The sequence below is a fragment of the Saccostrea cucullata genome, unplaced genomic scaffold, assembly GCF_032062105.1.
Source record: "Saccostrea cucullata isolate Sc308-1 unplaced genomic scaffold, CSIRO_AGI_Scuc_v1 ctg31, whole genome shotgun sequence".
NCBI lineage: Eukaryota > Metazoa > Mollusca > Bivalvia > Ostreida > Ostreidae > Saccostrea > Saccostrea cuccullata.
Window position 1 is genome coordinate 881925 of NW_026918875.1, and position 14468 is coordinate 896392.

Here is a 14468-nt window from a genome sequence, read left to right on the forward strand (position 1 = left end):
AATATCTTTAATATTCAAATACATGTAATGACATAATGAACTGACAAAAAAAAAATCAGAAAATATATATGATATAAAAAGTAAAAGGATCAAAGAGCATATATGGCAGGATTAAAATTTTTAGATTACATTTCAATGAGCAAACCATGAAAACTATATTTATCTTTATCTACTAATATAATCTAGTATTTCATTCACCATTTTTTCTGAAAAAAAAATCCATTGATGTTTTCGACACATAATGATAAATGAAACCATAAAACATATGCATGTATATAAGCATGTAAAAACAATATATATAAAAATGGAATTCATCTGGAAGACACATACAAAGTGTATTAATACAAAAATCCTTCTACCCTGAACACATAAAATGTAGGTTTGGCCTACGGAGACTAGGATAAAATTTGAATCTGGATTTCTTATTGAGCTGTTCCTGGATAAGTTGATCCTGCTCCCATCGTCTACAAAACAGGATAAAAGAAAGCTGAACATGATGTTGGCATAAAATATAACTTAATTTCAATGGCAAACATTTTTTTCATCAACCGTAGTACCTATCTCTTATGGATAAATAAGATGTGCATATCCTACATTTAAAACTCAAGTATAAACTAGGAAATCTTCAAAACATGGCTAGTGCTTAAAAAATTTACCTGTGGTGGGGATTCAGAATCAGCTGGGATTACGTTGGTTTCTACACTTGGATTTCCCTGAAGAAAATATAGAAAAAGTTTATTAGTGGAGTAAAATACTCCTATAATTTATCTACATGTAGTTAAAAAAAATCAATATTTTTGTAAAGAAAACAACTGCTTTAAGTAAATCGATAATTATATTGCTTTTGTTGCCAGATATTGAACCACTTGTTGCCGTATGGAAATTTAAGACGTCAGAGGATTAAGGACATACGCAATGTACCTTACCTTCTGATAATTTTTCAAGATATTCTAAATTTAAACTTATAATACCATTACATGTTCTTAGACAAAAAATCAGCATGTGTTACCAGGGGTTTTGAAAACATATCAAATTTTGAAAATTTTGGCATTATTCAAAGAAAAATGTACAAATATTACAAAAGATAAATTCCAGATTTTTTTTCATCAAAAATTGTTTTAAAAAGGTGTACAAATCCATATATAGACAATAAAAATATTGCACACGGGTCCTTCATATAGTGGAACTCTTCAACTCCAGGGAAGAACCCAATAAAGTTCAAACTACCGCGGTATGTTGCGTATGACCTTAAGCTAACCGTGTTTGGAAAGGTAACAAAATTAAAGCACCCATCATGAACCTTGCAACAGCTGATATATATTGTATTTTGAAACCTAACCTAAGTATTTTCATATCTTTCAGCACCTTTCAATAAAAGAAATTCAATATGGGAGATGAGGTTACCTGATCGGCTTGTACATAGGACCCGGATGTCTGACTGAAGAATCTACTGGAACAATCGCTATCCGTCATACTCCCACTGTCTATCCTGATGAAAGCGAAGGGACAGTGTTTGGAGGGGCAAGAGGACATCTCCCCTTCAGCGAAATCTACATCGTTCACCATTTTGAAGAAGATCACTCTGAAAATTGTTATTATGCAATATTTTTAAAAAAATTCTTCAGTGATTTGACGAATTTGGGCTGAAGACGGTGGTTTCAATTTCATTACTAGAAAATCCATGTGCTCACCCAACATTGGAATCGAAGAAGTATTTTCCTCCCGTGGTATCAGCTAAAACCTCATCTCTTGAGTTCACCTTCTCAGTCCCAATTCTGCCCACTTTAGAGATAGAATAACGGAACGTGAATTTCGCATCTCTTGGAACACACAACGCCATTACGAATGAATTTGATCTGAAACAAAGAACATATACATTAAAATATGACACCGATGGCCAATTTTTATTTAGGAAATCATTATTCGGAGAGAAATCAATTTTGTATATCAAAAGGGTGCATAAAATTATCTGTCTTACTTTGTGATGGACTCGCCACGAATTCCAACAGTGGCAGGCATTCCATCTTCAATGAGGGCTAGATACTGGAAAGTTCTAGTTGCATCGCCAAGGATTGTGATAAAAGTCTTGCTGGTGATGTCTCTCATTGGAAATGTTGATCCGCCATCAGTTCTGTACACATTCAGATCATTATCCGAAGGATACATGAATTTGATCTGTAAATCAACAATTTTAGGGATCATTTATAAAAAAAAATATGTGATTCACTCTGATGAAATAAAAATTTCATAGTTAATAAAAATTTACAGAATCGAGGAAATTCAAACGGGTCCACAAGTAAGAAATACGAACCCCTCCGTAGTTGTACGGACAATAAGCCATGTCCCACGAGTTCCTCAGTTTACATTCTCCAGTGGTGTGGAAGGGGTGATTTGTGACAAGGGTCATGTCTGAAGTCCCTTGTTCTTGGGTAAGACTATTTCCCACATCTTTTAGGGTGAACATCGCCTCTCTTTCGTCACAGTTGCGTCCATCCGTGAAGTGGAAACGGCTTCCTGGAGTCTGTGTATTCCAAATATTTTTTTTATTTTCTTAATTCATTGGAATTTGTGCTGAATCTTTGCTATATATGATGACGAATTTTGACAAAATAAATATCACCATCTTTTCCTTTTTGCTTAATAATTTCATGTATGTATAATTCATTAAAAATTGCAAAACAAATAGATGAAAAGAATACACGTGAAATACATTCTGATTATTCACCCGCTCAAATTACATACACAAAACAAAAATCATTCCAAAGTCGCTTAATCTTGTAATTTCTTACATCATCAAAACCGAAGAGAACATTTTCGACTTGGTTTTGTGGATCAACATTTGGGGGACATTGTCTGTTGGTAATGGCTGAGGCATTGTATACATCTGTAGACTCGAACCCTCCAAACCACGTGTTTCTGACGTAGACAGGACCCTTGTGTACCCTGTACCCAGCTATTGGTCTAGAACTGAAGGAAAAAATTATGTTCAGGCTACAGTCAATGGACATTACATTTCTTTGAGGTGATCATTCGACATTTTTAATAGCTATCTCACACCACTTTTATAATTATTAAATTTATACCATTAGTTGTTATATTAGAACTTGTTGACAAAAAGAAAAAAAAATTGGAAAACTTACGGCCTTGATGGGAATGATCTTGCGGCGCTATTCATTGGATTACCCATATTGTCAGAGTAACCAATCACAACATTGTCTGTAAATTCCATCCATACATTGCTTTCCCTATTCAATAAAAAAAAAAATAACGTTATCCAATGAAAATAATCTTTTAAAATAATCATTTTGCATATGAGCATATATTTCTTTCATACTTACTTGATCAAAGTAGCTCCAAATAAACTGTCCGAAAATCTATTAAATGAAAAAAAAAATTATTAAATAAAATTTATATTTAGAAAAGAGAATGTTTTCAATCAATCTTTAGCTGAATTTTCTAATAAATTTATGAAATCAATTTTCTACTTACGATGATTTTTTGACAATTATTGGTGTTCCTCGAATCCAAACATTTTGCATTCGGTTTTTATAGGCTGTAAAATATAAAAATGAAAATGAATTTAGTTAATTACTTTTTTGATTAATCTGCGATATAAAAATTAAAAATTTTCCAGTTTATTAAGGTCTTTTGCTCCAAATCATTAATCTTTTGGTTATGATAGTGAAAAAATACTTGAACCAAAAATAGAAAAGGTAAAAAGGTATTACAACTCCGTGCATATACTAAAATTTGGCAAAAAATCAAAATGAAGATCAATCAAGTCACCTGTTATTCCTTCAAAGACAGCCGGTACCCTGGGGGAGGAGGGGTCCGTGGGGACCAGTCGGGGGTTATATTTGTTGTAGCCTTTTACGGTCAGGTCCTGTTGCTCAATATTGTCCACAAACAGTCCTGCCTAGATACATAATTTTCAACATAAATACGTATATACTAGTAGTTCATCGATTTTGTGCTAATTTTAATAATCACCTATATCAAGAAACTGGAGGCGATATCGAAATTTTGCATCAATTGGCCAAATTGATAGACTATAGTGATTAGTCTATATGTGAATCAAAAAAGTTTTAGATAGTGAAATTCACTTACCACAACATACGAATGATGCACATTGTTGAGATATTTGGTGATCTTTGTGCGGCGTGCTTCTTTCTCCGCCATAAAGTTTTTGTCATGAGATGGACCTGTGGGAATATCGGGGTAAACAAACCACATTCCGATTCCCTGTAATGCAAGAAGTAGCTGATTGTATATAATTATCGCCTTATCCATATTGTAATTTTTTCAATTGAGCGAGAAGTAAAAGGTATCGAAAAATAAGTCTTGCAGGTAACACTATATTTCATCCTCGATAAATTGCAAGAACCGCGATTTCTTACTCTACACGTTGCTATTAGTATTCTCTGTTACAAATACGTTAATCTGTCCCCTATTTGTTCCCCAGAGTAATTGCATACCTCTCCTCCCGCGGCCACATTGTTGATCAGAGTCGTTTTAGGGCTTGTCACCCAAAATGTAACGGGACCTTTCTTCCTAAAAAAGAAAATTATTTCAAATGTCATACAGAAGATCTCTTTACATATATATGACAAAAGGCCTTTTCACTTTGCAAATGCTTATTCGAACACGTTCAAGTTCTACTCACGTGTCAGTAGGAATAGCTCCGGTGACGTCTAATACGGTGTCTCCTCTAAACCGACGTTGACCCAGACCAAGGTTACCCCGGAGGTACGTGTCTTTTTCTCCTCCGTCCTCGATAAAGAATCCGTGACCCACCGTGTCATAGCAAACATTGTCAGTTACCTAATATAGTTTATATAAATACAATTGAAACACTTTGCAAGAAACAGTAGAATACGACAGAGCATGAGAAAGCTAAATAGCGTCGCAATGAGCTTTTAAAACATATACTGAAACATTTTGTCGATACGGGTAATGTTTAAACGCATAAGTATTTTAACATTATTTTTATCTATTGTAAGCAATTCATTTTCAACTTTTAATTGAAATACTTGATATATGTTTAAAATCGATCCGTGATTATTTATTTCGCGACTCAGAAAAAAACTCTGCATAAAAATATGATTTATGGTGAGAACTATTTGCTAGTTGAAGAAGTTTCAAATTCAACTCGCGGATATTTCTCGCTCGCGAAAAAGTTAGTGAACAGCATTTATTATTTACCGTTGAGTTATGAGTTCCGTGGATTGTGACACATCTGAACTGGCTATGGTGAATGGAGTTCATTCTGAGGTAAGAGCGGACTGGATAGAGGGAGGTGTCGGCAAGGTCCTCACACATATGATAGTGGAGAGGGTAGCGACCTATAAGTATTTTTTTTTTTAATTTCAATGTCACAAGTCTCATAAAAACGTCCAAAACGAAATGCCTCTGATTTTTTTTTTCTAAATTGAAGAATTTTTTTAAGAGTTGAAGATAGCAGTCAAATTATCAAAATTTCTTCAACCTAAGTTGAAGATCGTACCTGTAATCAAAGGTTGGCCTAGATTTGTTAGTTCAACACCTTCTACTCGAACACTCCCAAATCCTTTTATGAACTAAAATGAATGTAGGGCAATTTTAATGAATTCTGATCACATTTATAACAATTATACATCAATGATTTATGATACTGCAGAATATAAACATATATTAACCTTGACGTGACCCCCATTACTGTTGCCCTTTGACACCTCGGAGTCTATTAGGATGTGTCTTGTCATCAAGCCGACCTCAGCTCGCATGTCCACCCGCTTGTAAATTTCACCATAGTGATCGTTTTTAAATGGACCTTCAATTAAAAAAATAATAATGTGAAAAACTAGATTTCTTCAAGGGAAAAAGAATAATTCAAGAGAACGTGTTAGACATATCATTTATGATGTTTTTGCTGATTATGCTGTTGTGTCAACCATTTTTACTGAACTCGTCTGCTTTTTTTCAATTTAAGATGCACAAATTTTTAGCCTACTAGCCCCTTTTTATCTATTTGCATTTTTTTTTAATTGTAATTTGGTAGTCGTGAAAGATATTAAGAAATGTTCAATGCAAGATCAAAGGTTTTAACAGAAAGAAATTGTCCATTTATTGTCTGAGAAAAACCCAAAGAAGTCTGGTTTCCCGCCATCTTTTCAAAGCCATGTATCTCATTATAAAATTATTATGCCTACTTAGAATTACGTGTTTCTAGAATAAAGGTATAGAGTTTGTGTTATGCATAATTAGTCAAAAAGAAGGCTAGTTTGTGAAAGTATCAGTCTGAGGATATTTTGATTAAGCATTTTGAATTTCATCTGGAAAACGTTTTCATAATTTTTTTTACGAAAACAATTTATCTGGAAAAATACAAACCAACAAACGGAATAATAAACTAAATGACATGTGTATATTATAGAAAGTTATTTGTTTGCATGTGATTACAAATGATTGTATATATTTGAAACATTAAATGTTAACCAACCGGAAGCAATTGTCGAAAGTTAGTTGAGTCTTGATTATGTTAAACACACTTAAATCATTGTATAAATGCACTTAGATTATTGTATAAGGTACATTATTAACTCTTGCTGTTTCCTGTATTATCTGCTTTCAATTTGCTGAATTAGCAGTCCATGTAACACGGATTATACTGCATGGTAATCACTTGCAATTTACAAGGCACTGTAATGAAATACGTACCCTGGTATATAAATTTTTGAATATAAAAATTATTTTTGACCCACTCGAGCTCTTTACTCTGCATACTGAGGGACCAGGCAAAATTTATCACAATGATGGGACGAGTACAAAATAAAATTCTCATTTCCAAAAAGTACGTGTCCCATGACACTCGTATTATATAAATAAAATATCTGTCCCATGCCTTTAGACTTAAAAAAAAGTTACTGTCCCATGAATACCCCGGGAACATCATGATAATAATGAGATTATTGCAACAAAACTAAGTATTTTTTTTATATTACAGATATCTTAAACATCGATATTGTTTTCTGTTTATTTTCATAATACTTGTTAGCAATGCTTGTCACTTTGTAATATTTTTCATCAATTGCATGAAGATTCATGTTGCTTTTAGCCTTCGTTTGAGTTTTAAAAAAATATCACTTTTTTAAAAAAGAATAGGAAACATAATATTTTTCAATTTAATGAATATTTCTCTTGGGTAAAATACTGTAAATTATTGCAAAAAAGTTTGTGTCCCATGGGTATTTAATGCTAAAGTATGTTTTAGCCCCATGGTTTTCTTCGATGAAAAAACTCATTGCCCCATGCCTATTTGTACCGGTCCTATCATTGTGATAAATTTTGCCTGGTCCCTGAGACCGTCTGATCATAGACGTGTTCATGTGTTTGTTAGGGAAAATGATAACTTGATAGCATGTTCTATATCAGTATACTTACGGTCGAGACGAATGGTGTTAGTTGAACATTCAACAGAAGTACAGGGGACGATAGTGAACTCCTCAACTTGTCTCCAGTCGTAATCAGTGGAGGTTATAAAGATCTTGTCTCCTGTATTCATAAAAATCCTTAATTTGGATATCTTTTATTTCATTTTATATATACAAGAAGTGGGAATTAATGAGGGCTTTATTTCTTTAAAACGAAAAATGTGATTATTTCTGGATCTTTGATTATTTTGAAACAAACTTTTTTTGATGTTTTTTTTAATTCCAGTGCACTATATTTTCAAGTATATGGTAAAGTTTTTTAGATATAATTATTCTTTATAGCTTACCAGCATTCCAGCTGCTGACGTCATCAACAACATGGATGATGGGTTTCGTCTGCAGTGTGTTTAGAACCATGAATTCTGTACGACTCTTGCCATCCCTTAAATGGTTCTTTGACATTACCATAATTTCTCGTTCTCTTTCTGGAGCTGTATATGTAACCTTAGCCTCAGTAGACTGGGCCTCTGAGATGTCTGAATTGTGGTCTTCAAAAAAGCTGGATCCTAGTCAACAAAAAAATATAAGACTTAAGAAAACAAGAACATTTTTGAGTTCCTCAATCTTATTTTCAAATATGGTATCAGAAAAATACTATACTCAAGAGGTAGTTTATCTAAATCAAATATTTAATTCGGATAATCAAGTTTTTACAATACATTATTCTCATATACCTTTCTTTCCTACAGCAACGTAGGCGTCGTCTTTTTGGACTCTTCGGAAGGAGTTTGTATTTCCCAGTGCGTCAATGACGTCATAGAGAGCCGACAGGTCCCTACGGAAGAAGTTCTTTTGTGTGGCAATTGCAAAAATGTCTCCATTTGGGATTCCTGCAAACCAAATAAAGAAATATTACTATGTGGTCATGACTAAAAGAAATTGGAACTCCATCTCGGATAATCCGTAAGCATACATATAGGGATAACCTTTGTAGAACATGGTAGAAAATGAACCCCAATTTAAAACACGCAAGTTTTTCAATTTACTCATTCTCAAGTTAACAGAAAGACTTGCAAAAGATGCACTGTATATTCATCCCGACAAAATTTTGTCTGCTTACCTTCAATAAAGTCTTTCAATTCGACAATTGCAGCATTAGTTTTTCTTTGACTGCGGAAATTCAGTCTTCTGTGAATTTTTCCTACATATTCGAACCCTGAGTCGGTATTGACGTTAAAGTCGCTGGGGAAAGCTTCCCTAAAGTGATACACATACAATCCTGGTTGGAAGCTTATTTCGGTTTCCTGCAATATTAAATACAAAGAAATCTTAATCAACTTAGTACACATGTACTTGTAAGTATTCAAGTAAGGAGGGGGTGATGAAGTGATTGACCATCATTATAGCTCTGTAATATGTTTTTGGCTATAAAATTAAATGCAAACTTTCTAAATCTATTTTTGACCTTGTTAAGAACGTTGATATTCTTTGGACAAATGAAGCTCCTTATCAATATTGGTTTTATTATTTACCCTATGGTTGTAGATTTCTTCCTGTGCCTTTTGAGCGTGACCTGACAGCTTGGTCCAGGAAAGTTTATCTTTACCGTGCAGTTCTAGTACTCCCCCTTGATCCACGCCAATAAACTTCTCCCCGAAAGACGGTATATTCAGCTCTCCAGGCTCGCCTGAAACAAACAGCCTTAATTAAACTGCATGCTGTTTTGGTTTGTTTTTGTCTTTGTAATTAAATTGTTTTTATTTTGTTTTAGCAGTTCAGTGTATTTTTTATTTCAATCTTTTTAAGGTAAAGATATTTCTCGGTTGACTTTTCCTTCTTTAATAATTTTATTTTATTGCATAATGTGAAGTCGACGATTTTGTTATTCTAAATCAAATTTTACCTAATAAAGTAATCCTTGCTTTTCTATCAAACTGACACTCCTCGCTTCCGATGTGAAGCTCTCCCCCGCCCTGTATCCAGATGTATTGGGTCCGGATACTGAAATCCCCTTTTCTGCTCCACACTAACCTACCCCCGGAGGCTATGGTGATTCCAAATAATTCTGGGGGAGACACGTCTAAGAGAGTGGGTTGAGATATTGTAATGTTGTCATTTTTGCTTGCAGTCTGAAGTAAAAAAAAATATTATATAACAATTACAATAAATTTCGCAAGAATCTATTCTTCAATTGATTATACGGTGCTTAGTTTTAAGATAATACAAATTTAATTTATTTCATAAACAAATGGTATACCGCATACTAGTAAAAGGGTAAACACTCAAATTATTGGATTTCTAATAAAAAGGTTTTTCGTAAAATTAAAATGATGGCTATATTTTTCATTTATATTATTAATTAACTCCACAAATGTGTTTTGTACTTGAACTATAAAAATATATTCCTGAACTTAAGAATAATGCATTTAAGAATATATTTGGAATCTGGGAATGTTTGTTGTAGTTTTGCATGTACATGTATGGGACGTCATTCAGAGTCAATGAAAGTTAATATCCACTGAATGAGTAAAATGCCGTCATGAACGGAATCGATTTGCCTGTCCATGTCATGGGATTTTATTTTTTATGTACACGATTCGGTGACCTGAATCAACTCTCAGTGACGTCCTCCTACGCATTTTCACGCTCGAATTGTTTTGATCTCTTTCGTATTATTTCTACACCTGTATGTCTGACCAAAACAATAACAAAGCAATATCTACATCAGACATTCAAATTTCGTGACTTCCGCTGAGGTAAGAAAGCGTGTCACTGATAAATATTTTTTCTTCTTCTTTAGGATGAAAGACAACCATTCAATCCTTGAAAATTTCCAAGTAAACAACAGTTTTTTTATGCTAGCTTAAAGTATATGTCCTTTTTTTAATTTTAAAAAATAATATACATATTTTATCTGCATATACATTGTATTTTAATATTGAATTTTAAAGAATAGAGAAAAATTACAAATTCAAAATTGAATTAAAATCCAAATATCTGAGCGATAATTTTATTTTGATACGTACACATTGCACTTGGTATATAATGCATTTGCAGAAAACTATCTGTGGAAACTGTGGTATCATCAAAATTTGTGGGGGCCATTTTTGCGGATTACTTAAATTTTACTGTTTGTTAGGACGTAATTTCGTGTATATCTAGAGTAAGAAATATAGTAAGCAATGAATTTTACGGTCTCGATTTTACTTGCCATGTGAGATTATTTAAATATGCCAAAGTTTATAATACTTTGATTAATAAATTAGAATAAAATAAATGGATTTTTTCTATTCAAATCAATATGATATTATCATTTGGAAAAGAGGTGAGCATGCATGGACGTTTTCAAATTCCTCTCTCTCTCTCTCTCTCTCTAAAAATTTTACTGACGTGCGTAACATTACAGATTTCCATTACAGTGTGTAACAGAATACACTTTATGCGATACAATCAAAATCAAAAAAATTTTAAAGTCCAAATTATGAAATTAATATTTATATACCATACTTAATGCAAAGTCTGTATTAACTGCATTTGTTGGAAATATGTTTACCAGGTATATAAAGTGTAAAAGAAATTAAATGAATTGAAGTTAAATTATAACCTTATTTAACATTTGAAAGTAAGACATTTTGCATGCTTTTTTTTCTTTTTTCAAAGATTAAGATTATATTCAAAAAGAAAACAATGCAGGATCCCGGAGATTTTTTACATTATTTGTTTTATCTTGAAAAGAATAAAGCCTTTCTTGCACCAAATTAGCTTGTAGTGGCTAACATGAATATGTGCGGACATTAATCATAAGTAATGCATGACCTCTCTCTCTCTCTCTCTCTCTCTCTCTCTCTCTCTCTCTCTCATTTCAACAAGTAAAATGTAACAATCTGTTATGCGCACAGAACTTCTATATATTATATTTTCTATCATAAGAAATAAAGAGATGAAAAATTAATAAATACTCACTATACTTGAAGACCATTTCACTAAATCACTGGCGTCATCTGGACATGACCCTAGAGCCCGACCCCCACAGCAAAGAAGGGCAGCAAGAAAAATCGTCCTCATGTTGAAGATTTCTAATCAATTAATAATGAATCTGAAGTCGTTTATATTTATATCCCAAAGTCATTACGCTACCCTGATTTCGATGACGCGGTGTTTTCAGAGATTTGTATATATACGTGATATTAGTCAATAGGTCCGGGTTTATTTATTGCAAAAGGGATCGGGGTCAATATGAGCCACTTTGCGGTTAATGACCAAGATCGATACTTCTTTTTTTTTTTACCTTTAAACAGGTAGACTGTTTTTGTTATTATATATTTATGATGCCGTTCACGGTTGAGATAAAACCTTGGAAGAACAAAGTGTTAAAACGTTTTTTTTTTTATTTATTTTTCTTTTAAATGACGTCAAACAATTTATGAACTGCGCTTTAAATATTTGTTTTAAATTATTTCTATATTTTTTATCCAACTTCTGGCTTGTGGCAACTTTCTACCTTTTTATAGGATGGAAAACCTCCAAAAAAAATCTCAAGTAAAAAAAAAAAAGAAAATGTTCAACCTGGAGAATCCAATTTCATGTACATGTGTGTGCAGGGGGGGGGGGGGGGGGGGGGGGGGGGGCTGAATTGACTTTCCTCCACATACATGTAACCTTTTGGGAACTTTTTTCAAATAATTATACTTCAGGGATTTTGACAATGTTCGGCTTTAGAGCACCAAAATAATTGGGTGCTGGAGGTGGGGGGGGGGGGGCAGGATCTATAAATAAAAATGTACGTATTTAAAAAAAACCTACAGCAAATGGTTGAAATTCTACGGGGTTGAACTATTTACACAAAATGCATGGTTGTCTAGGATGGGAGATTACATTTTTGTTTAAGATCAAGAAGCTACGTATACATGCTTATATTTTTTAAAACTAATTTTCAAGTCGTTGTGTAGGATGAAGATTCGGAAACGTATTAAGACTGGATCAGACCTTGAATGAGGATAAACATGTGGTACTCATATGTAGATACATGTTCATGTATGTGCATTGTAAATAAGTAAAAATCCATTATGATTCGTTATTCAAGAGTTTGTCGGAACTTGCAATATAGCCTTATACTGAGTATTTATATTTTAAATACAAGCTATTACGAAAAATTTTCTATTAAAAAGAAAAGAAAAGAAAGAAAATAAATGCATCTGCTCTATTGATAGTTAAAGCCAAACTGATCTGTAAAATTTTGTTGATACTTTTAAATATTAATATACTATAATATTTAGAATTTTTGCATTTCTTGACAAACCGCCTCTAAGTTTACTATAAATGACAACATTAAACAATAATTATATTATGTAGAAGGTCAATATTCTACTTTATAAGGGGCCCTAAAGCATTTATATCTACTTCTGAAGAGTATAAAATATACCAGGTAAAATATGTGTGTAGTTAATAAATATAGGCGAAACAAAGACACGTGCAAAAAAGTAACCATTCTAGACTCCTTATCATAGAAAACGTCCTTGGAAAGGGGAAAGTTATAAAAGATTAAAAGGGTTAATTTTATGTAAATTTTCACTTGTTAAGTGTAGAGTTACATATAATCAGGTCGCAAGTCAAGGACCTCAAGTTTCCCATTTCTTTTTTAACTAAATCAACGAAAAAATATCATTACTCAATTTAAAACTGACATTTTGGGGAATTATTATTCTTCTTAAGAAATTTCTCTTTAAATAAACATGATTTGTTTAGTTTATGACCAAGAACTTATTTTAACTTTAAACAGATAATCTTTTCTTATAATATGTTTATGACGCCGTTCACGGCTGAGATAAAGCCTCGGAAGAACAAAGTGTTAAAAAAAAGATTCTTTCATTTTTTTAAATAAACTGGATGGAGAGAGTCCTAAAATTTGACATGCAAAAATGATGATAAATTGTCCAAATTCGAAAATTCTATTGTGTGTGTCCTTAAAAAACTGACAAACAACAACAGCAACAACAACAACAAAATAATAATAATTTTAAAGGGTGTGTGTGCATGTGTGTGTGTGTGTATGTGTATGGGAGGAACAATGATTAAAGGGGGGAAATAAGCATCGCCCTCAAATTAACCTGGTATGTTAACCCCTGTCAATCAGCTGAAATTAAACCTGGGATTGGATACTTGGTTTTCATTGCATTTGACACTTAGTTGTCTGCATTGTGTATCATATAGATTTAAATGATTCAAAGGCCTGTGATCTTGAATAGTTATAGTACCTCTTCCGGAGATCGTTCTGACCATCAAAATGATCAACTATAAACCAACTTCTGGGTACTTTTATTTTGATTCTAGAATTTGTCAGTGTTTGACTTTAAAGCAACAAAATGGGGGAGAAGGGGGGACTAGCCTTTCAGCCAGCATATATAAACGAAAACTTGCTTATTAAAACTACATGTACATTTTGTATATCAAAACTGTACTCATTCTACGGAACTGAACTTTTACCCAATTTTGTTGTTTGAAATAAGAGATAACTTTTTTTTAAGTCCTAGTGTTTAGAAAACAAAAATTAAGATAATTAAGTGGGGTGGGGATTTGAAGACGTAATCTCGTATATCCATCAGAGACTGTGGAATCAAAGGAGAGAGGATGGAGGGGGGCGGGTCAGCCCTAGAGATGGAGAAAGACTTCATGCAGAGGCCATTTGATTATACATATATGGTATGTATTATAGCATAGCATGTATTTGCATTGTTAAGTAAAAATCCATTATGACTCCATTATGACTCGAATCAATAACATCTACCGATATTTTTTATTCACGTTAAAAGTACATACGTACGCGACGACCCTTACCTGTACTGACAGGACCTATAAAAAAATATATATACTTATATATATGTCCCTGCTACTGATAATTTTTTTAAAAGATAATGATGATTGGATGATTAAAGAGAAATAATTTTTTAAAAAAATACTAAAGATATATTCTAGATGTTTCTTTTATCCAAAATTGTCTTAGAAGAAGTGTATAGATATTACAGGAACATAGACACATTTTTAGCTACAGATTTTCAAAAA

The 14468-nt window shown here is 32.8% G+C and overlaps 1 protein-coding gene across 1 annotated transcript; it reads right to left on the reverse strand.

Moving 5' to 3' along the window:
* Window positions 1-111: 111 nt before the first annotated feature.
* LOC134273400 (protein DDB_G0287365-like) lies at window positions 112-11474 on the reverse strand. Its single transcript, XM_062755600.1, has 24 exons — window positions 11373-11474; window positions 9313-9538; window positions 8942-9096; window positions 8530-8713; window positions 8144-8299; window positions 7757-7975; window positions 7420-7530; window positions 5676-5809; window positions 5504-5576; window positions 5203-5342; window positions 4664-4821; window positions 4476-4551; window positions 4108-4242; window positions 3787-3916; window positions 3490-3553; window positions 3339-3374; window positions 3141-3245; window positions 2790-2967; window positions 2312-2521; window positions 1979-2175; window positions 1692-1856; window positions 1405-1582; window positions 657-713; window positions 112-464 (listed from the first exon to the last, which is right to left on the reverse strand). The coding sequence occupies exons 1-24, from the start codon at window positions 11472-11474 to the stop codon at window positions 423-425; spliced, it is 3231 nt and encodes a 1076-aa protein (XP_062611584.1). The 3' UTR covers window positions 112-422.
* Between the last annotated feature and the right edge of the window lie 2994 nt (window positions 11475-14468).

Coding starts and splice junctions, on each gene's coding strand:
- LOC134273400 (XM_062755600.1), bottom strand. CDS start 11,474: ATGAGGACGATTTTTCTTGCTGCCCTTCTTTGCTGTGGGGGTCGGGCT. Junction 5,577..5,675: donor GTAATGGGGGTCACGTCAAG/GTTAATATATGT, acceptor CATTCATTTTAG/TTCATAAAAGGATTTGGGAG. Junction 2,522..2,789: donor TTCTCTTCGGTTTTGATGAT/GTAAGAAATTAC, acceptor TGGAATACACAG/ACTCCAGGAAGCCGTTTCCA.